The 21,087-nt window shown below is 40.5% G+C and overlaps 2 protein-coding genes across 6 annotated transcripts in view; both read left to right on the forward strand.

Moving 5' to 3' along the window:
• Positions 1–15,520, forward strand: part of LOC124060280 (guanine nucleotide-binding protein G(q) subunit alpha) — a 29,535-nt gene extending 14,015 nt beyond the window's left edge. Inside the window, exons 2-8 of one of the 3 annotated variants that reach the window (XM_046391032.1) lie at positions 4,935–5,119; positions 6,741–6,895; positions 7,511–7,639; positions 8,219–8,347; positions 10,727–10,856; positions 13,464–13,617; positions 14,205–15,520. In XM_046391032.1, coding sequence (XP_046246988.1) covers positions 4,935–5,119; positions 6,741–6,895; positions 7,511–7,639; positions 8,219–8,347; positions 10,727–10,856; positions 13,464–13,617; positions 14,205–14,395 — 1,073 coding nt within the window. In that variant the 3' untranslated portion in view covers positions 14,396–15,520. The remainder of the gene's footprint in view (positions 1–4,934; positions 5,120–6,740; positions 6,896–7,510; positions 7,640–8,218; positions 8,348–10,726; positions 10,857–13,463; positions 13,618–14,204) is intronic. The other 2 variants (XM_046391034.1, XM_046391033.1) reach the window with 2 other exon arrangements.
• Positions 15,521–19,790: 4,270 nt separating this feature from the next.
• Positions 19,791–21,087, forward strand: part of tle5 (TLE family member 5, transcriptional modulator) — a 35,102-nt gene continuing 33,805 nt past the window's right edge. The window contains exon 1 of one of the 3 annotated variants that reach the window (XM_046391703.1): positions 19,791–20,766. In XM_046391703.1, coding sequence (XP_046247659.1) covers positions 20,740–20,766 — 27 coding nt within the window. In that variant the 5' untranslated portion in view covers positions 19,791–20,739. The remainder of the gene's footprint in view (positions 20,767–21,087) is intronic. The other 2 variants (XM_046391702.1, XM_046391701.1) reach the window with 2 other exon arrangements.

Consider the following 21,087-nt stretch of genomic DNA (forward strand, 5'->3'; position numbering starts at 1 on the left):
CAAATAAGTTTTTGTTTTAAACCTACAGTCATTTATTTTCTCAACATTTTAACTGTGTTCTTATGGTGCTTCTAATAACAATTATAGATGATATTTAAATAAAGAAACAACACTTTGATTGGTGTTTGGCATCGGCCGGTACTGCTTCCAGCAATCAGTGATTAGCTCCAAAAATTCTGTTCGGACCACCCCTGAAAAATTGTAGTAAATGTATTTTGTTACATCCTGTCACTGCCTAATATTGATAGGTTTAATCCTTGCTGGCTGAATCAATGATATCATCGGTTGGTTGCAGTTGTGAAACTTGTGTTAATCGAATCAGTGTGGAAACCTCCAGTAGTTCCTGGTCCAGCAGAGCTGGGTAGAGAACAGGGACCTTTTGGGCTGCTGAAACTGTGATCCAGGAGGTAAACGCAGAATTCTCTCCTACGTTAAAGACGCTGGTCAAGTTCTTACAAGTGGTCCTGGAGAAGTTCCTACTAGTCATTCAGTTCCTGTACAGTCAGACAGGTCTTCAGCAAATCCTTTCCCAACTCTGAGCGAAAGTGGAAATAGCTTCCTGTTTGATGTGCTTGGGGAAATTTTAAGGAATCATTTACTTAGAGCACCCTTCTACCTCGCTCTGTCACGCTTTGCACCTCCTTCCTTTCCCTCTTGTCTCCTTGGCTCTCTTTTGTTCTTTTCCTTTTCGACACGAATGTCTGCTTTGAGTTATTCCTCTTCATGTAAACCATAGTTGAAATGTCTGTCGTGGCCTCCAGCTGGCCTGACCCAATGAAATGGATCTGTTTCAACTATTTTTTCCCTCTTCTTTGTAGTTAATGGTTATTTAGCAGAATGACTAATGCGGGCAGAGACACGGTTCTGCCTTGGTTAACGGTCACGGCTGTGTAATTATTGGGCTCCTCCTCACCCTGCCCCCCTACGGCTTTGCTATGTTAGGGATTTCAAAATTGCTCAAGATCCTTGGTAAGCCTGTATAGGTCTCTGCAGCCTAATGTTGTGAAGCTTCCAATTTATCAGCTTTGAAAAGTGAAGTTGTGGATTTCATCTTACATGACTTTTGAATACATTTCCTGTGCTTTATGCTTAGTAATTTGATTTATAATTTATTACAACTCTATATTACCATGATATTTGTTTTTTAGTGCTGCAAACAAGGATTATTTCCATTATTGAATATTCTGGCCAATGTATAAGTTTGTTGTTAGGCCTTTATACTGTGTATAGGGACAGCAGCAGTAAGTAATGTAATACCAGTATGTAATGTATTTAAATGTGTACTGTAGCAGCTAAGCTGACACTTAACCACTGAAGGGGTGCGCAGACAGGCTAATAGTTGCCGTGCTCGCCATAGTACTACCTCACAGTGTCTAGTGCCATAACAAGAGTCCAACTTTGGCTTTTTGTTTTTGATGGAATATTTATCGCTCACTGTTAATGTTCGTCAGTGTGTTGCATGCAATATTCCATAACCACTGTGAATAAATGTACAGCCAAACATTTCGCCAATACATGAACACAGTTTTTATCTCCTGTTCAAAAAGCTATTTGTGCTCCTGCGTCCAGCATCACCTGTAAAAGTTAATGTCCAAAATGAGTCAAAGCACAAAGGTGACACCCGCTGGACTAGTGTGGTGTCCTATACGTTAATGTACATAGAATTGCACATTAATGATGGATCATAATTCATATGCTCAGTATTCAGCAGAGAATGAGATATGATGAAGTTTCAAATCTTTGTGTCCATTTTGTGCTTCCACAGTTTTTTTTTTAATTCCCATAGGCCTGGAGTAGAGTATTGGCTGAAGATGCTGTGGGATTAAGTAATGCATGCTAAAGTTGCATGTTTGACTGGGCTCTGTGGAGACATACTAAAGCCTATCAGCTGGTGTTTTCTGCCATGTATTTAGTTCAGTACAGGAGTTGCCATGGGAACTAGCATTACCCCTCAGGAGTAGCTCCAGTAAACGTACAGTGGCTTGTCCGTGAGAAATGCTTTTGCTGGGTTTTCCAGTTCAGCAGGAGAACAATGGGATCTGTTGAATTAAGCTGATCATGCCCGCAAGACATTGTGGGTTGTGTGTGACGTGAAAATTCAAACACACATGAAGACACACACACACACACACACACACACACATAGTAAGTTAACCGTTGAGGCTGATGTATTTAGCCCAAGTCCAGCACATATCCTTTCATTTCTCTTCTCATCGATGGTTTCAAACTTGCCTCCTTAAAATGGATAAGGAAAAGGAAAGCAGTGAAAATATACTCTCAGTATCTTCCTTTTCCTACTTAATCCCACTCACACACCCTTCCCTACTCTTGAACTTCTTAGTCAATGAGAAAGTGAACTCTCCAGCGCTGTGTCTTGACAATGGCTATTTATGTTCCTCACTCAAAGACATACTCTGTCTGAAGGGGAAACTCCAGTGTTGCCTGACCTGCTTTCCACAGTGAAAGATCCTGTCTGGTTAGAGGGCAGGCAGCCCTCAAGGCACTCCTTCACTGTACACTCAACTGTAGACTTCAGTTTGCAATAATCAGACTTGACTCTTGCCATTCTCAGTTTAGTCTTGGGAATACCAGCTGTACTTTATAATATTCCATTATCTAATCAGCCACTACCATTCGGTAGCTGTAAATGTTATCAGTGTCACTGGTCCAGCATGTTAAACATGCACGCACACAGACACACACACACACTTCCCTTTTTTTTGGGCCATGCTGTTGGCGTAGCTCTATGGATAGCAGGATGGGCCGGTCATCTGCTTTGGCGCAGAAATATCTTAACAACTATAGGATGGATTGTCTTTACGTTTCATACAGACATTCATGGTTGCCAGAAGATAAATCCTAATGACGTTTTTTGATTCCATTACTATCTCTTGCACCACCATGAGGTTGATGTTTATGGCTTTCAGTGACACGTTTCAACAGCTGCTTACAAAAAATGTAATATGTCCAGTTCTTTTTTTCAATACTTGTGTTTAATGACAGAATACCAAAACTCATGATATTCTCATGAACGTCAGCTTTAGATTGTTAGCAAGTGTTAGAACACCAATATACTTGTCCATTGATGGTCAACATGTCAAAGATACCTGCTCAACGTGTTTCATGATGCGTCGACACAGGAAGGGTTTTTCTGTCATCCATCTTATGATGTCTGACAGAACAGATCTGTTTTAATCAGTCCAGCTCTCTACACAACAGTTCAAGTATCATAGTATAAATATGGCACCTATCCAGGCAGTGTTACTTACAACATTAGGTCTCTGTTGTTTTTTGTGACTGATCCAGCAGCAGACTGTAAGCAAATAGACATTAAATATCTATTTAATCCATAATGAAAATAATTGTCAGTGGCAGCTGTATTTTATGATCATTAGAAAAAAGACAAGATTGAAAGGTAGAGACCAAAGAGTTTATGTGGAGCTGAAACTGCAGTGACTCAGACTTGAATTTTGGGAGAAGTGAGATGTAGAGATGAGTGGTGGAGAGGTGGAGCAGGGTTGAAGAGGAAGAAAATAGGTGGTAGAATGGGGGTGGAACAGTTGAGGATTTCTCTGGAGTGAGCTGAATAGTGAAAACAGAGGTTCAAGTTTGGTTTAGACTGCTGCCTTGTCTTTTGAATGTTCCTCTTTGGCTGATGACCACAGTATACAAAGCTCTGATGCTGCCATTCTGACTCTGGTGTCTCTAAAGCCTGAAGTGGTATTTTGCTCACAAAATATGACCATATAAAGTTATTGAACCTGTTGTAGAAGCTCTCAGAGAAGTTGCTGTGTGTGAAAGCAAACTATGGGCTTCTTGCATGTGCAAGCAAGTTTCCCTCTCAATGACTAGGCCTTTCTGTGTGTTTATGCACATGTGCATATGCATAGTCACTGTGATATAAAATTGGATGAGTGAACTCAGTGTACCCTGCTCTTTGTTGAGCTGAGGTGAGCCGTGCAGCCCTCATGTGGTTACTCTGGGCTGTTCCACTTATTCAGACTGTCAGTGGAGCCTCTGTGGTAACCGTGGCCAAAACAATGATTACACTGTATTGTTAAATTATATCTCATAACACTAGAGCCAAGATGACAGCTAGACCACAAATAAGGCCAGAAACAGAAACTCCAAAATGTTTTAGACTTTGTTTAAATTCTAATGAGTCAGTTACATAGAGTTATGTAATCTCGTGTATTTGAATGCATTGCAGACACAGAAGATTGGAAGATTTAGCTGTTTTTAATAGAATAAAAAGGTCATTTAACAGTAAGTGACACATGTGAAAGAAAGGTCAGTCAAGCTCAGCAGCCTGTATTAGTAAAACACTGAGACTGAGTTGCACTGAGGTCTTGCCCGCTGCCTGGGGTGGGGGCATGATAGTGCTTATTCCTTCAGAGCTCTTTGTATCAGCAGCAGGGTGTAGGTGGACAGACAAGGTCAGTCTGTTGCAGGATTGGCCACTTTATTACCACAGAAATATGAGTTGTATAAAAAGGTTACAAGTTTACCAAGCTAGAGTTGTGCTTAGTCGACTCTGTTGAGAACAGAATTGCACCCACAGGCCTTTTTTTATTTTATGGTTTAGTTTCCTCTGAGAGCAGCAGAAAAAACAAAAAAAACAACAACATTTGTCTACTACATTAATGTGAAAGAGGTATTACATTATACCTTAAGGGTATTTTTAATTGATTTGTTTGACAAGGGTGGATGGATTACCAACTTGTCGTTGGATATTATTGTTGTCCATTATTAGCAGAATGTTTGCCTCATTTAGCTGTGTTCACGTTGCTTTCTTTAATTTAACACTGTTCTTTACACAGTAATTATTGTGATGCCGGCTGGGTCTTTTCACACTGCCAGCAACTTCATGTTTCAATTTTTGATGCTTTTCCAGTTGTTTGCTAACCTCCTGTGTCTTCTTGTCCTCTTTTAAGGTACTGGAGAGAGTGGCAAGAGCACCTTCATCAAACAGATGAGAATAATCCATGGGTCAGGCTACACAGATGAGGATAAGAAGGGCTTCACCAAACTGGTCTACCAGAACATCTTCACCTCAATGCAGGCTATGATCCGTGCAACTGAGACCCTTAAAATCCCATTCAAGTATGAACAGAACAAGGTGCGTTCTAGGATGAACAATGAAATACCTTATAATATGTTATACTTGCTGGTTTTTAAGGCACAAATATTGCTGAGCAGCTGCTGAGATACTGAAACATGACTCCATACAAATTTCTAAACTGAATTATTGATGGTTTGAGACCCTGAAAACTGATATTAATCATCTTCATGCTGTGAGCAATGGGATCCTACAGGAACACAGTATTTTATTTCACATTTGAGGCTGATGAATTTCTTTTTTTCATAATTTAGCATTTCAGAATTTGGTATCAGTTGGTGTTTGGTCTGTCAGTCAGATCTGCTTAAGGCCGACAGCTTGATGTGACATTACTGACTACCAGCGTAATAGCAACTCTAAGTGGTCTAGTTGGATTGTGGGTAGTGTAGGTGCCAGATGTTGGCACGAAACAAGAATGCATGGAATAAAGAATACATCTCAGGTGCATTGATTTTGACCTGTTTTATTTTAAGCTTTGGTAATATTATTGTAAGTTTGATAATGCTACAGCCGCTATCCTCCTTAGCATTCAATTTTCATTTAATCTCCGATAAAATTTGTAGACACTGTTGGCTGGATGGCCAGTAATCAGTGCTCGATTGCCCAATGCCAAACTCTTGTCTGACTAATCTCATGCAAACTTTTCACTCTGGTTTTTGCCACAGTGAAAAGCCTCTTTCTTGTTTTAACTGATGTATTTATGTAACCACATATGGAAAATAATATAACAAGACTAACAATATTCCACTTTCGCTTGCTCTCATACTTAAAACAAACACACTGAAACACTGAATGGATAACGTGATTGGGTGGATGTTACCAAACAGCATGCTGATTTTCTCCAACAGGGTTGAATTATTTCTAACTAAACCTTGACTGAGAAACTAGATAATCATTATCTTTGTTTCAGTATTTGTCCCTATGGGGAGTGCTATAATGCCCACATATTGTCTATACTGACTGGTCCCCACTGTTGCTACTGGAAAGCAAGAGTTTTTTTCAGATGCAGCGTGGTTATCCTGTACAACCTGTAGCTTATAAACACCATTTTCCAAATGTAATAAATAGTTGTATTTCACCCTTACCTTTGATAGACACAAAGTTAAAGAAAACTGCCCCGGAAGGTGCTGTCAACCCAACAAGACACTGACAGACCAAGAGATGTAATTTTCCTGCCCATCTTAGCAAGACAGACACGTACACGGCTCACTTAACTGTTATTAAAGAATACAGGTTTACCTGATTGTTGTTCTCTAAATTACTCTTACGGTGTTTTTTTTTAGGATAGTTCTGCTTCATCCTATCATTGAAGTTGTAAACACCTGAGACTTGATTTAACACAAGGGAGGACTGGAACACTTTATATAGTGAGCATAAAGGGCTGCCTGACGTTGTGCCTTGTTAAAGTGTCTGGGCGAAACGATCATACTTGGCACAAGCAAGTTCAGCAGTCACTGCACAAAGTCAGCCCCATTTTGGCTTGTGACTGATGCTAATTTCCAACCTTGGGTAGTAAAAGTGGAAATGTAAAAGTGCAACAAACTGCTCTTCTAGAGTGAACTGTAGCATCAAATCCTCAGTTACTGAACTGACGTGGATGTTCCTTGTTTGTTTTGTTCAGAATAATGCCCAGCTGGTGCGCGATGTGGACGTGGAGAAGATTACATCATTCGATCAGCCGTACATTGGTGCGATAAAGATGCTCTGGGCTGACCCTGGCATACAGGAGGCGTATGATCGCAGGAGAGAGTACCAGCTCTCTGACTCAACCAAATAGTACGTCTGTGATCTGTTAATCTATAAAAATAACCAAATACTTACTCTGTGTACAGGTGGAGAAGCAGTATCACTGTAGTACTGTGGGCTCCAAGATATACTATGTGATGAAATCACTAAATGACAGTTATCATAGTACAGACATGAGTGATGGAATCCTAGAAGCATTAATAATGTTAATAGACCTTTCTTCATATCTGTGTTAACATGCACTCGACCAGAAGAAGGGAGGAAGGTTGAGACAGATGGGGAGAGTCGGGGAAAATGAGGAAATGTTGGCAGGTTTATAAACGACTGCTAATAATATCAGAGCTAATTCTAACCTGCATTAATCCTAATCCGACCAATATGGAATCTTTAAAATGTTAAGGATTGGAAAAGATTAAAGCTTACACGTGAATGTATTTTGTATACTTAATAATTTTTATAATGAGCTTCTGCTGCTGGCTATTTCCATAATCGTTTGAATGTTGTTTTGTAATTGTATATTTTTTACAGAAAGCAATAGATTGTGTCTGTTCTTGACATATATGTGTGCGTGTGGTCTCCGAATGTTGAGACTGGTGGTTTGCCTACATGTGCATCTGTTGTCATATGTTCCCTCCCCTTCCACAGTTACCTTAATGATTTAGAACGAATAGGATCACCGGGGTACGTGCCCACCCAGCAGGATGTACTGCGGGTTCGAGTGCCCACCACCGGCATCATTGAGTACCCATTTGATCTGGAGAATATTATCTTCAGGTACTGGTGTCAAGTGCTGCCGATGATGTCACTGGTTGGTTAGCTGCTCCACAGTTGGTCAGCCAGTTGGAAACCGTCAACGCCGCTTTCTCCATCTACCCCGCGCTGCACAGCAGGGCTCAGCTCTTTAGCACATCCCTGATGGTACACTCTCAGAGACTGGGCTGAAGAACAAGCCCCAAGCCTCCTGTCAAGACTCACTAGAAAGGCAGTAATTTCGTATTTTCACTCAAAGTTGGCCTCTTGAGTGCTAAATCATTTTTCAAGTCAAGTTAAAAGTTCCCACTTTCCTCAACCGTCACAGTGAGCACTTTGAGGAGAAGCAGAGTATGAAATTGAGGAATATTTTGTCTATGGGAGCTGCCATTAAGGATGAAGCTGAATTTCTAAGAGAAAATTTGGGGGTAAAGGTACAAAACATCACCTGATCCCCTCAGAACTCTTGGGAATGGTTTTCTGTGGTTACAGCTGGACAGATCTGCTTGCTTTTGGGGAGGGGGGGTGTGCTGTATCTGCTTTGATGCTTCACTTTCTCCTTTCTTCCCTCTCTTTGTCTTTTGTTGCCCTTCCTATCTCTAGCTATCTAAGTGATCTGGATCGTATTGCTGAATCGTCCTATCTGCCAACCCAACAGGATGTGCTTAGGGTTCGAATCCCAACCACTGGGATCATAGAATACCCTTTCGACTTGCAAAGCATCATTTTCAGGTAGAAGGAGAACTACACTACTTTTTACTAACCCACTTTTGTAACCTACTAGTGGTCTGTTTTCATTTTTAAATCTTAAAGGCCATCTTAAATCTGATTCAGTATATTTACATATCACCCACAACATGTTTCATGTCCCCATTTATGTTCCCATTCTGAATATTTCCCAAATCCATTCTGCTGTTGCGGTTGCAACACGACATTAGATTCTACTAGAGTTATAACGAGTAGTCGATCAGTTAATTAGCTGATGGACAGAAAAGTAATCTGCAATTACACAGTGTTCCAACTTTTTTGGAATTGGGGTTGCAGTCTGTTATCTACAGTCTCTAATTTGGTACAACAAGTTGAGTAATTGTAAAATGAAGTTTTGTAAAACGTATTTATGGATGCTTCAGGGCAATGCCCAGGCTCTACACTTTTTTATGTTCATGAACTGAAAAGCTCATAAAGGCAGTATTTATAATACTTCCTAGTTTTTGCATAGCCCTGGGACACAGCCTTGAGGATCTGGCACAGAGACAGTCTTAGGACCCACCACCAATCCTTAGAGCAGCTTTCTTTCCTCCTCCTGTTTCAAAAAAAAAAGAGAGAGAAGATGAGGATATAGAGATAGACCCAGGGAACGAGAGCGATTACAGAAGAGTGCAAATCGATAGGAAGCCATCATGTCAGCCCCCTCCTACGCTTGGCAAGGCTAGAAATAACTCTGCTTGCAATGAGGTTGTGCTGAAGAAGTTCCCAGCAGCCCTGCTGCAGCTATTCGAAAAGGCTTTACTCTGCTTGGCTTGTGCTGCCGATGGTGAATCACCACATGCTCTCAATGACATCAGTTTTGTGTTAACAGACCAAAAATACAAATATGAAGTGGAAATAAATGTGAGGTTTCAAGTTTTATTGGAAGAAGAGCATGATTATTAGTTTTTTAATTTAGTGATTCATGAGAATGTGTTGTCATATTCCTGTGGTTAAACATAGAGGATACTTGATGCAGGAAGTTTCACAGCCTTAAAATCATTTGTGATAACAATCACATGTGGGTCTATACTGCCTCTGCTTGGAATTGACAGGGCTTTAACAGCAACAAGGAAGCCTTTCATAGACAAACATCTCCATTACCATTGCTTCCTTCTTTTAATTGGCTTTTGAAGTCCTAGAAAATGTCATTTTACTGGGCTCATCCAGCACAGGAGAGCTTATCGTGGTAAGTAGGTCACTCATCCTTGCTAAAGGAAAAAAAGGAGGTTGTCTTATGTGAAGGAGTTTTATTTTAGGCTGGCTGTTCTGGAGGACTCCCATTTATCAATGCCATTCCTCCTTCTGGCAGACTCACTGACTCAGCTCACCTTTGTGTTTTTGTGTTGCACAATCAGCATTTCATATCTGAGCCTTTGAATATTGAGCATGGGGTGACATCCATAGGAACAGAGACAAAAATTGACTTAACCAAGTTACTTTACTAAACCGATCAAACAATATGACTTGTGCACTGATGCACATCTCCCATTCTTACACCGGTCTTCAGTCAGAAAAAACACTTTAGGGTTGATCCATGTCTCATTGCCCAGAATCAAGACAAGACCATTTTCTGATTTTCTCATCTTCTTCTGTGTTTCTTTTTTCTAGTTATGATTTCTCACATCTTTAATATTCCTTTTTTCCTCGTCTCTTTTTCTTCTTACACTCCTTTGTCCTCCTCCAGCCTCTACCTGTTGCTTCGATTGTGTCACTCACATAAAGCACTTCTAAACAAGAAACTATGTTGTACTACTTTCTGTCTCCTGCATGGTCTATCCTGCAACTACTTTGCAGAGAAGGAGGAGAAGCACTGTTCACACACACACACACACACACACACGCACGCACTTCCTTGTAGTTTTGGTTCACCGCAGGGAAGGTTTGCTCTGTCCACTCTGCAATTCACGCTGCAGATGCTCTGTTCACATTTCCTGTTTATATTCTTGGTGCAAAAGGAGTGTTTGGCTTGAACTACATTAGACGCATCAGATATTAAACTGAAGTACTACTAATGGTCAGCACACACTGACCTTGTAATTTATTGATTGGTCTCCACTGGATACAAGGCTTAATGTCAGTGAAAAATTAGGCTATATTTTCCAAGATGAATGCCTCTTTCCGCTGGTAAATTATGTACTTGGGATGTAACCAAGGACGTAATCCCTTCTGGTGCCTCTGGTAGAAATATTTTGCGATTTAAATTAAATGTAATACAGTTCCTTTGTGGAAGTAATTTTAAGGTTAAACAGCTAAACACTAAAAATCAAATGGCTCTTATTGATAGATTTTGAGCTAATTGTAATTTCCTCTCTTTTTGTGATACTGTCTGCCCTCTGTTTGGTGGCCCTTCATCCCAATCAGGATGGTGGATGTCGGGGGTCAGAGGTCAGAGAGGAGGAAGTGGATCCACTGCTTTGAGAACGTCACCTCCATCATGTTTCTGGTGGCACTCAGCGAGTACGACCAGGTCCTGGTGGAGTCAGACAACGAGGTAAGGTGAAAAGAGAAACAGTTGTGATTTCTGAGTTGTTATATCCTTTAGCTGGAAAGGGATGTTCAAACTTAAATTGCAAACATTCACATTAATCGCACAACAAATGTTGGACACATGTAAAACCGCAGTACTCCATATTTTTATACAGCATTAACTGTAGAGCAAATGACCGTGTGTCTCCCAACTCTGCAACTCCCTTCAGCTGTATTTTGGTTTTAGAGCCTGCAGCTTTTATGTTTTGGTTCATTCTCACTGCTCTCATCATCCTCATTCCGAGCAGCAGCAAGCAGCTGTTTTCAGTGACAAAGCTCAGATAAAACCCATTGTACACTAGCGCCACCTGCACAGCACCGAACAGCTGACAGACTGGTGAGTATAATGGAGAACGTTGTTGCTAAGGAGCCAGATATTTCACTCAGGAGTTGGTGGTGACCGAAATGAACCTAAAAGCAGTATAAATCTTGGACTTAAACTGCTATGTCTTCGTCAGTGTCTGCCAAATAAACAAGCAACAGGTTGCCAACACATTTACCATATGAGCTTTATGAGGTCATAATATGTCAATTATGTGTTTGCAGCTGTTTCCTGTGGTAAAAGTGAAAAATCAATTACTGCAGGTTTTAAACAGCCTTACCTGTTCGATCAATTAATGGTTCAACTGCAACCATTACTTGAAATGCAATTTTATGATTTATGTGTTCTATTGAAGTACCGTATGACGCAGTAATATAGAGTTTATTTTGGATTGGAAACACATGCAGACAGTCATGATTATTGATGAATCTCTCAAACAGCAAAGAGGTCTTCTGTCCCTTCACTGACTGTCGTTGGCTCTGTCTTCTCTGACTCTCCTCTGTTCAGATAGAATTATCGCTAATAAAGCTAATGTGATCAGCCACTGCATGCCCTCTGCTCCTCGCCTGACAACAGACCCTTTCTCTGACCCGATCATGTGACAGCTGTGTTTCATAAACCAGGCCCAGCTGCGAGCTTGACTCACTGTATCTGCTGTACATCGCTACAGCTTGATGTCTAACAGTCTGCCGGGGTTGACGTTTGTCCGCTCTGACAGCATTTTGTTAACTGCCCACATTTGCAGCACTTTGTCTTAACTGAACCCGCTCAGGTGAGGGGCTTTATCGAGCACACAAGGAGAGGAATATGTTTTCATTTTTGCAGATTGCTCTTTATTTGCTTTTCCTGCTTGCAATGCGTACGTGGTCCCAGGCGGTACGCCACACTGGACAATTTTGATGCTGTTACTGAGCTCTGACTCTAAATGCTTTACGCCTGAGTCGAGGCTAGTGAGCATTCAGGCACCGCAGTCTGCAGAGATTATCCTGTTGTGTTGACAGGCCCTAGACTGAGACTTTGACCCTTCAGGCCAGTCAGAGCCTGATGAGATTGTTTTCAAACATCTTGGATTTCATCGGGTCAAGTCTGGCCAGGATCATATTATTATGACTTGCCAAGACTAAACTGTGGGAGTGATGTTGGCAAGGAGTTGAGATCAGGAACATGAAGAAGAGTCATGTTTGACAGCAGCTCTTAGCTTTTAGTAGTTTACGTGAGTAGGTTCCCATCTCCACTTGCTTCACTTTTGATATTTACTAGGCAGTTTTCTTTGGAGGAATAAACCCAACATGGGTGACATGTCTGGATCAGTTAACATAACAGGGAAAGTCTTGTATCATTTTTCTGGTTGTTTTGACAATCTCCCTGGCTGTTACTACTTTATGCTGCATTCACTGTAAAAACTAATCCAAGTGCTTCACCATGATGCCATTCAGGTACTGTCCATCACTATTAGCAGTCCAGTGTTTTGTGTCAGAAAACGCACTGTGTCCAAATATAGCTTAACAATGTTTTACTTACTGCCTGTTGATCACAGCTAAGCTATGCTAGTAATGTTAACAACCATGAAATAAGAGAAAGTAACTGTCATTGCAACTTAAATAAACACTTAGTAACTACTCTTTTGTTTTTTCATATGTTTTTCTTTGAAGGGAAGCTAAATGTTTAATTTGTCTGCATTTTCATTGTCCCTGGTAGTTTTTCTGATGCTGATCCGACTCGTTTCTTTCAGTATATTTTTGAATTATTGTTCCGTTTATGGCACAAGTGCAGAGAATCTTTTGCCCTTTCGCTCAAAAAGAAGAACAAAACAACAGATCATAGTGACATTTACTGCACTAAGAAATCGCTTTGTTTGGTTGGTCATTGCTGTAAGGTCGCCAATATAGACAGAGGTACTGTTAAAAAATAAAGAAAGCAAGGGCTGTACTTCGTATTCACAGGCTTAACATCAGTAATGTAAGAGCTTACAGCACTTACCAGCCCTGCATTGGCAGACACATGCACAAAGTGTTCAGACTGGTAATTGAATGTTTTAGAGAAGATCCCAAAAATCAAATACATATGTTGATATATTGATATTGACAGTAGTATCTGTGCACAGGCCAGATATAATACAGTGTCTGTCTAATAAGTCACACTGACGCTGTAATGAGAATGTTTTTTGAGAAGTCTTGTATTCTGAATATGTCCCAACTTGTGTTTTATTTCCTATGCTGTCTCTGTCTGTGTCTTCCTGAACTTCTCTAGAATCGTATGGAGGAGAGTAAAGCTTTGTTCAGGACCATCATCACATATCCCTGGTTCCAAAACTCCTCTGTCATCCTCTTCCTCAACAAGAAGGACCTGCTAGAGGAGAAGATCATGTATTCTCATCTGGTTGATTACTTCCCAGAGTTTGATGGTGATTTTTTTTTAATTAATTATTTCTTTTTCTGCCAGTTTTCAAGCAGAAAAAGGATTTGCTGCTTTTCTTTGTCGTACATCATGGAAATAAAGAGTCTTTGGGTTTTGGACTGTTGGTTGGACCAAAAAAGCAATTTGAAGATGTCAATTTGGGCTCTGGGACACTAATGACCATTTCTCACTTCTTTATTAGTCATTAGTGGCTGCTCTATAGTCAAGCTCTGTCAGTAATGCTGTGACTTTTCTCAGTTTACTTTTAATTAGTAACTTCACTGTTTTTAATGTTTTTTATAAACATGAATGAAGCTGTATAACAGTAGTGTCAGTATTGGTATTTGCACACACAAGGTGTTTTTATTTTTCCTTCACTCTTGATCTAACTTTATCTAGACAGGAGTTGTTTACTTTTGTATTTTTGATTGTACAGTGACACCTTATGGTTATAATGCTGTACTACAATGCAAACTGGCACTTGGTGACTGATGACCCTGTCCCTAATCACCCCTCTCAACACATAAATAATGATAAAATTACAAGAAGGATTAATAAAGGTTCAGTGGTGCTAATAGTTTGTTCTTCTGCCAGGTCCCCAGCGGGACGCCCAAGCGGGTCGTGAGTTCATCTTGAAGATGTTTGTGGACTTGAACCCAGACAGTGACAAGATCATCTACTCCCATTTCACATGCGCCACTGACACGGAGAACATCCGCTTCGTCTTTGCAGCCGTCAAAGACACCATCCTGCAGCTCAACCTCAAAGAATACAACTTGGTGTGAAGAGAATGGAAAAAAAGAAAGAAAGAAAGAGAGAACGCAAGAAAGAGACCTGCAGCCCAAACACACACACACACACATACACACACACACACACACACACACACACACACAGACATACGCACGCACGCACGCACGCATAAGGCAGAGTCCACTTCTAGAAACACACGCATCTGCATGAAAAATACTGCTGCTCCAAGATTTAAGCATTGCCTCATACCTTATCAACACTATCCACGTTCTGTCCACTTAACTTCTGGATCTTTGGTTTACCAGTTTTTTTTTAAGGAATGGTTACCCAGTTTGTGCTTCTAACAATCGCACTTCTTGTGCAAACACATTCAAATATAACACTCCCTCCATTTGGCCCTTTTCTCTCGGGGTTTTTCTGTCCCCGGGACCCGTCTCGGTCCTCATGTGGTCCTGGTGGGGGCGGGTGGGTGGATGACATTTTTTGGTTCTTTACACTACATTACCACCAGTGCTTGTGTGTTTGAGATGGGTAGAGGGCCTTCTCTGGGTAAGCTTTTATGGACACACGGCGCTCTCCCTTCTTATTCAACCCATGCATGTGATACACTACAGCATGAGGGCAGACTGCAGATCCTGGACTCTGCTCATCTGCAAAGGGTTATTAATTATTATGATAGGAATATATTATCAGGCAGTACTGGGGTGCAGTGAGGTACTTGATTCCCCTGGGTCTTGAATTGTATTTTTTTTTCTTTTTTTTTTTTTTTTTAAATGCCCCAGATCGGAGCACAGAAGCTCTGTTGAATGTAAATAAATTTTTCATGCTGCTCACCCTGAGTGAGGGCTAGACAGAGATGACCACATGTTCTCTGTAGACTTAAGATATTTTCAGCTATGTCAACTTCTTGGTTATATTATTACTACTATTGTTATCCAGTTAAAATGAAGATGACTACTTAAAGGAATGCAACGCTTGAGAAAGAATTCACAGTATGTTTCTTTTCTACTTCCCCTCATTTTAAAGTGTTAACATACGTCATGAAACAAAAAATAAAAGATGACACTACTGCTATTTACATACTGTATATCAACTTCCCTGTAATTTTGTGTCACATTGCCAAATTAAAACCACCTGCTTTTCTTCTGTAAATATTATTACATTGCCAGTATCCTGTTCATCCCTTCAGTGGTTCGAATACCAACATATTTGGGAACTGGTATTGCCAAAATTGAGCGCAAGTTTTCTCCCGTGATGGTTGTCGGTGGCATATAACTCACTTGGTGTGGCATTTTTTTTTTTTTTTATTTTTTTTTTACGTCTGAATCACACGCATTAGTACTGTGATTTATTTCTTTTTTTTGTTTTGGCGAGAATAATCTTCCTGTGCACACTGTGCAAATGATGATACCAGATTAGTACAGTGCAATAGTCAGTTGTAGATGAAATAAAGCTTTTTGCGCTGCAAGTTAGCTTAAGTCACAAGTTGGTCTTGATCACCCATATGGCTTCTTTCTGTAATCAGCTTTATTTTGACATGTTATTTGGTTGATATTTGATAAACTGTAACGGATAGCGAGAGAGTAAATAGTTCTCTTTTTTTTTTTTTTTTTTTTGTATGTCTAATTTATCAATCAGATCTGCGTATTATTGATACTCGCTCCCTAGTTTCAGCTCAAAAGTTTTTCCAACCTAGGAGACCGGAGGAGATTTTATACTGCTGTAAAATATCAAAACTATTTTATGGACAAGTGTTCTATCTTTCTAATGATACTTCATATATTTAGTTGTTGCAGTTGAAATGCTTGGCGATGGACAGCACTGTTTCCATGTCAGGTTTGTGCTTTATGCAAATAGGAAAATGAAAACAGACAAAAAACTTAGTGGTTGAGTATTTACTGTTCAAGGATGCTTGCATTTTTTGTAATTTTTTTGAGGATACGTGTTGGCTATTGGTACCAATCCCATATTGTGTCTCTTGCCTGATAGTTGTTTAAATATTCCATTAAGCTGAAAGTTGATAGATGGCTATTTTTGTCTTCACAATGTAATTCAGGTAAGTTTTCATAACTTTTTCATCACAAGGGCTACTACTAGCAGCTTTGATAGAGATGAATGGACTCTATGGATGGCATAGAGCAAAAGGTGCAATTAATTAACAAGGAATCCAGTGTGTTGACATCCTGTTGAAGGTGATGGCCGCAGGTTCAGTGAGGGAGGAATGCAGCAGTCCACATAAGCCTACGTGACTCTTTCGCTCCGTGTCCACCATCTTTCTGCCTTTAGGGGAGGAGGAGAATGGCTGGCTAGCATCAAAAGAAGTGGGGTTCCCCAAGATGCAGTAACATGTTTTCAGTGTCCGTGTTGTTGCACCCTCTTAAGTGTGTGCCGTTCTTCTTGGCTTTACAATATTTTCCACTACAGTTGGCTTATCGTCTCATTGGTAGCGTTGCCATGTTTGACTTTAGCATCAGTTTTGTTGGAGTCATGAGGTGGGGGACATTAATTTTTGTGCTCATAGAAAGAGCTGGAAGGGTCAGAGTAAAGATAAAGAATGTAATACAGATCCTGTCATACACCCTCTGCGCATTAAAATGTTTGTTAAAAGGTTTACACGTTAAATTTTCTTTAAAAAAGCAGTGTGATCTGTTGTCAGGGTTTTACTCTGTGTTTTGCTTCTTAAAATTGATTTTCCGCACATGCAGCAGAAAGTATTTTGTGTGTATGTGTCTCTGTGTTGAGAAAAGCAATTATGTTGTACATTTAATCACTTCACGAAGAATGCACATGTATATTTAAGTCCCACAGAGATGTTGGAAAGCTCTGACTTTGGTAGGTCGAATTCTTCTGGCTGCAATCTTATCTTCCCAGCATGTCATTCTTTGGTGTTTTTAGACAACATTTAAAGGCCTCCTTCCTGACCCATTTGTCCCCGTCTACAGGGCAAGCCTTTTCACACCTACTTGCCATCAGAAGTTAATTTGCAGTTGCCACGATTCAGCACGCTTTTCATTTTCAAATTAAGAACTTGTGTGCTTCAATATTTAAATGAATAAACTAAAACTTTAACTGAGCTTGGAAAGGAATATTGTGTTCTGCTTCGCTGCTGAGATAACAGCATAGGTGTTTTTGGTGATTTGTAGTCCTCAGCTTTCAGGAAGCACGCTCTGAGCACTCGACATTAAGGGCAGGTGTGTGCTGCTATGAGGATGATAAAGTGAAAGTTAACCACTTGGGGCGGACCAGTGTTGGCATAATGGCATTCTTTAAAGACGTATCAGTTCTCACATGTTGACAGTATGTGTGTGCCAGCTGCCTGGTGAGCGCCTCATGGCTGAAGAACAGAGTCTGATGGCAACGCAACCAGTGATTGGAGCCAAGAGCAGAGCTGGGTTGGGTATTTCCAGTCCTTGCCATTAAATTGTACCGCGTTTGATTTATTCTGCTTAGAATTCAGTTTGGTGAAGGTTTGTATGACAATCCAGTGCCAAACAAAATCAACCAACCACAGGAAAAAATATTAAAAACTTTGTAAACCTGACTCAGATTTCTGTGATGAAACATTTGTTAACATGCTTTGGCATGATGGTTTCTCTTCTTCCTAATGAAGCCTTAGTGCTAAGCCTCAGTATTAATGTATTTATTGAAAAACTTACAAAGTAAAGGTACTGAAATGGCCATGGTGATAATGTGGTGATTACAACAGAAAGTGAGTGATTGTGTGTTTACATGGTTGCCATTCTCCACTCTCACATCCCCCCCGGACTGTGTATTGTTCCCCCGGGTCAGAGACACTGAAACTGCACCACTGCAAATGGGCCTGCATTCATGCAACTTAGATGTCCTTTCAAGCGCGCTTGTTGGTACTCTGAGGTGTGCGTGTGTGTATGTATGTGATACACTTTTGATGGCTATTGCTTTTGCTTGAGATCCGTTCTGATTAGAGGAATGGACGTTCAGTGATATTAAAAGCTATCTTTGCATCTTTTTTCTTTGTTTGTTTCTTTTGTAAGGCTGACACACTTTAACACATGTATTTAGGACCACTTAAGATGACAGACTTTTTTAAACGAGTTGAACTTTGTGTAGTGGTGTACAAATTGAAAGTAATGTATTTTTGTTTGATTTTTTTTTTCTGCTTTTTTTTTTTTAAGTATACCAAATGTAAATTATGTAAAATGAGTGTGCCAATCCCCTTTCTTTGTAAAGCCAGATTCTTAACAAGTGCCAATGTTGTGAAAAATCAGAGGACCTGTGAATTTCATGGTCCAAGTTTTTAAAACAAATAAACACTTAAGTATGTGATTAATTAACTTAAAAATGGACAATTTTATTCTATATTTAAGATTAATGATGAACTGCTGTTTTTAAGATATATGTCATTTGAAATGCATGTGTTTGTCAGGTTGGGGAGGGAGTGGGCGGGTGAGATACTGTATTCATGCAACGCCCTCATGAAAAGGGTCCTAATGGTTATTGATTTACAGTATTTTAGCCATAATTCTCTTTGGTATGTTTCATTTCAACCACTGTTGCCTGAACCTCATTCAAACATGAAAATGATTTTCATAGCCTTCTCCTTTAAATGTTTTAAATTGGAATAAAATATGTTCCTATACTCTCTTATTGCATCCTTGTACATTTCCTTTGGAAAATGTTTTCTCACAGACTGATTACAGAATCATACTGCTTTATACAGATGCTATTAGAAGCTGTGTATATAATTTTTCAGGTCGTCTGCTTTCCAACAGGTTTCCATTAAATTCAGCACAATACTAAGATTAAGATCGGTATCATGTAACAGGGACAACCCTTGCAAAATAACCACTGAATTCTACCTGCTAACATACAAATGTCAACTCTGAAGCAACTTGAATCACAAAGGGTGCATTTTCCAGGCACATCTGGGCCACAAATTCCAGATGCATCATACATAAACATGTACAATGTCAAGAGGAACAGACAAGCTGCAAAGAGGAGCCATGGCTGTAAATTATATCAAATAACAGGTTTTTAATACCGATTCTCAAATATTTTAATGCTGAATATCTTGAGAGGTGACTAACATACATCTCACTTAAAAACAATATATTCTCTACCAGAATTTCACACCTGGCAGGACTGAGAAGACCGAAAGAACATTTAGCCCACGTTGTCAGGTAGCAACATTCACAGCAGATGTAATTAAACACTTAAACGAATTCAGAAAATGTGATAAAATAAAGATACGACCATAGGTGTTGGCTGCTAACTGGCAAACCAAATGACACGCAGTGTGTGCAACAACGATTTAGATACTTCAGTATCACTACTCTGACAGACACGCATTAGCCGTCCTGAGAGGCCGTGTGGGGACCTGCCCACATGAGGCGCTGTTCACTCAGACATCAGCCGGCTGATGAGGTAGATCTGCGGTGGGTAGACCTGCGCTGCACGGCGGCGCTCGCCGCTCATCTAACCGTTATGTTTCTTTGTGGGGCGTACAGCTCAGCAGTGTAGCGTCTACCTACCAGCTCCAGGAATGGATTGACTTTCTGAAGGTTCACCACCGCTGACAAATCCACTCTTTCTCCTGTACTTCTCGGTTCAAGGGACAAACGTTCAGAGTCTAAGTCAAGCCTGGACTCATTTTTAGTTTCAAGTTTATTTGCTGTCTGTAGCGACTACGCAGATTTAGTGGGGGTTTTTTTTTTCACTCGCGAGACTTATTTGTGGCCGTTGGACGAAACGGGATTCAACTTAAACGAACCCGCAGACATTTTGTTATTTCTGAGAATTAGATCGTCATTTTCCTCATACTTTTTCACCCGTGTAGTCGCAGCTGGTTGAAGAGAGCCAACTGAACGCTTTGAACGATCACCGCAAGGCAAAGGCAGAGACCATTACCCGCGGTTCGCCAGGCTCACCCAAACGCCTCTGTGTTCGTAACGTTATTAATTTACATGCGTCGTGCTCGCATCGCTGCCGCGTGTGCGCTGAGGCGGAAAGCTTGCAACAGCGATGGATCATTTTGACTGACAGCTTTTGAAGAATTAGCTAGCTTAGCCAGTAAAGGACCAGCGCTGATGGTGGTTTCCTGCTCACAGACACAGTAAATACGGGGTCGGGACAGGTACAGCTGAATGGTCTTGCATCACCCAGACAAGACACCGACTGTTTTACCTCGTTAAAGGCTGAAAAGTGCACCACTCATATCCAGCTTAATTTTTTTGAGGGGGGTCGCTAGCTACCGTTAGCTAGTCATCCTGCTAACGCTGGACAGCTCCTGTTTAAGGCTGGGCTAGCTTTGGACAAAGGACCAACGCAAGGAAAAATATAAACACAAGGCACTCAGTTGATCGTGTTTGGGAAGGACAGCAACAGACAAGGAATTGACATGATGTTTCCACAATCAAGACACTCAGTAAGTGTTTTTAATTTGACGTTTGTTCAGAAATTCAGCGCTCGCTGTTACAGACAGCATCTCGTGATTTGCGCAGGCAGGTCAGTTAGGAGGGAAATAAATGCGTGCAACTTGTTTTTTGACAGGATGTTGTAATTTCAGCAGGAGTACTATAAAAGAGACCGGGGTTTATTGGACGGTAGTAACTTTGTAACGGCAATATTTAGTTCTGGTAAGTTCTGCAGAAGATGGGCAGCTGGGGTTGTAGAAGCAGTATGGAGAGAAAATCTTTCCTTTTTAGGCTTGCAGCTGTTTAACTTTTTCCAAATTATGGCATTAAAG

Source organism: Scatophagus argus, chromosome 6, assembly GCF_020382885.2.
Source record: "Scatophagus argus isolate fScaArg1 chromosome 6, fScaArg1.pri, whole genome shotgun sequence".
In the NCBI taxonomy this organism is placed as follows: Eukaryota; Metazoa; Chordata; class Actinopteri; family Scatophagidae; genus Scatophagus; species Scatophagus argus.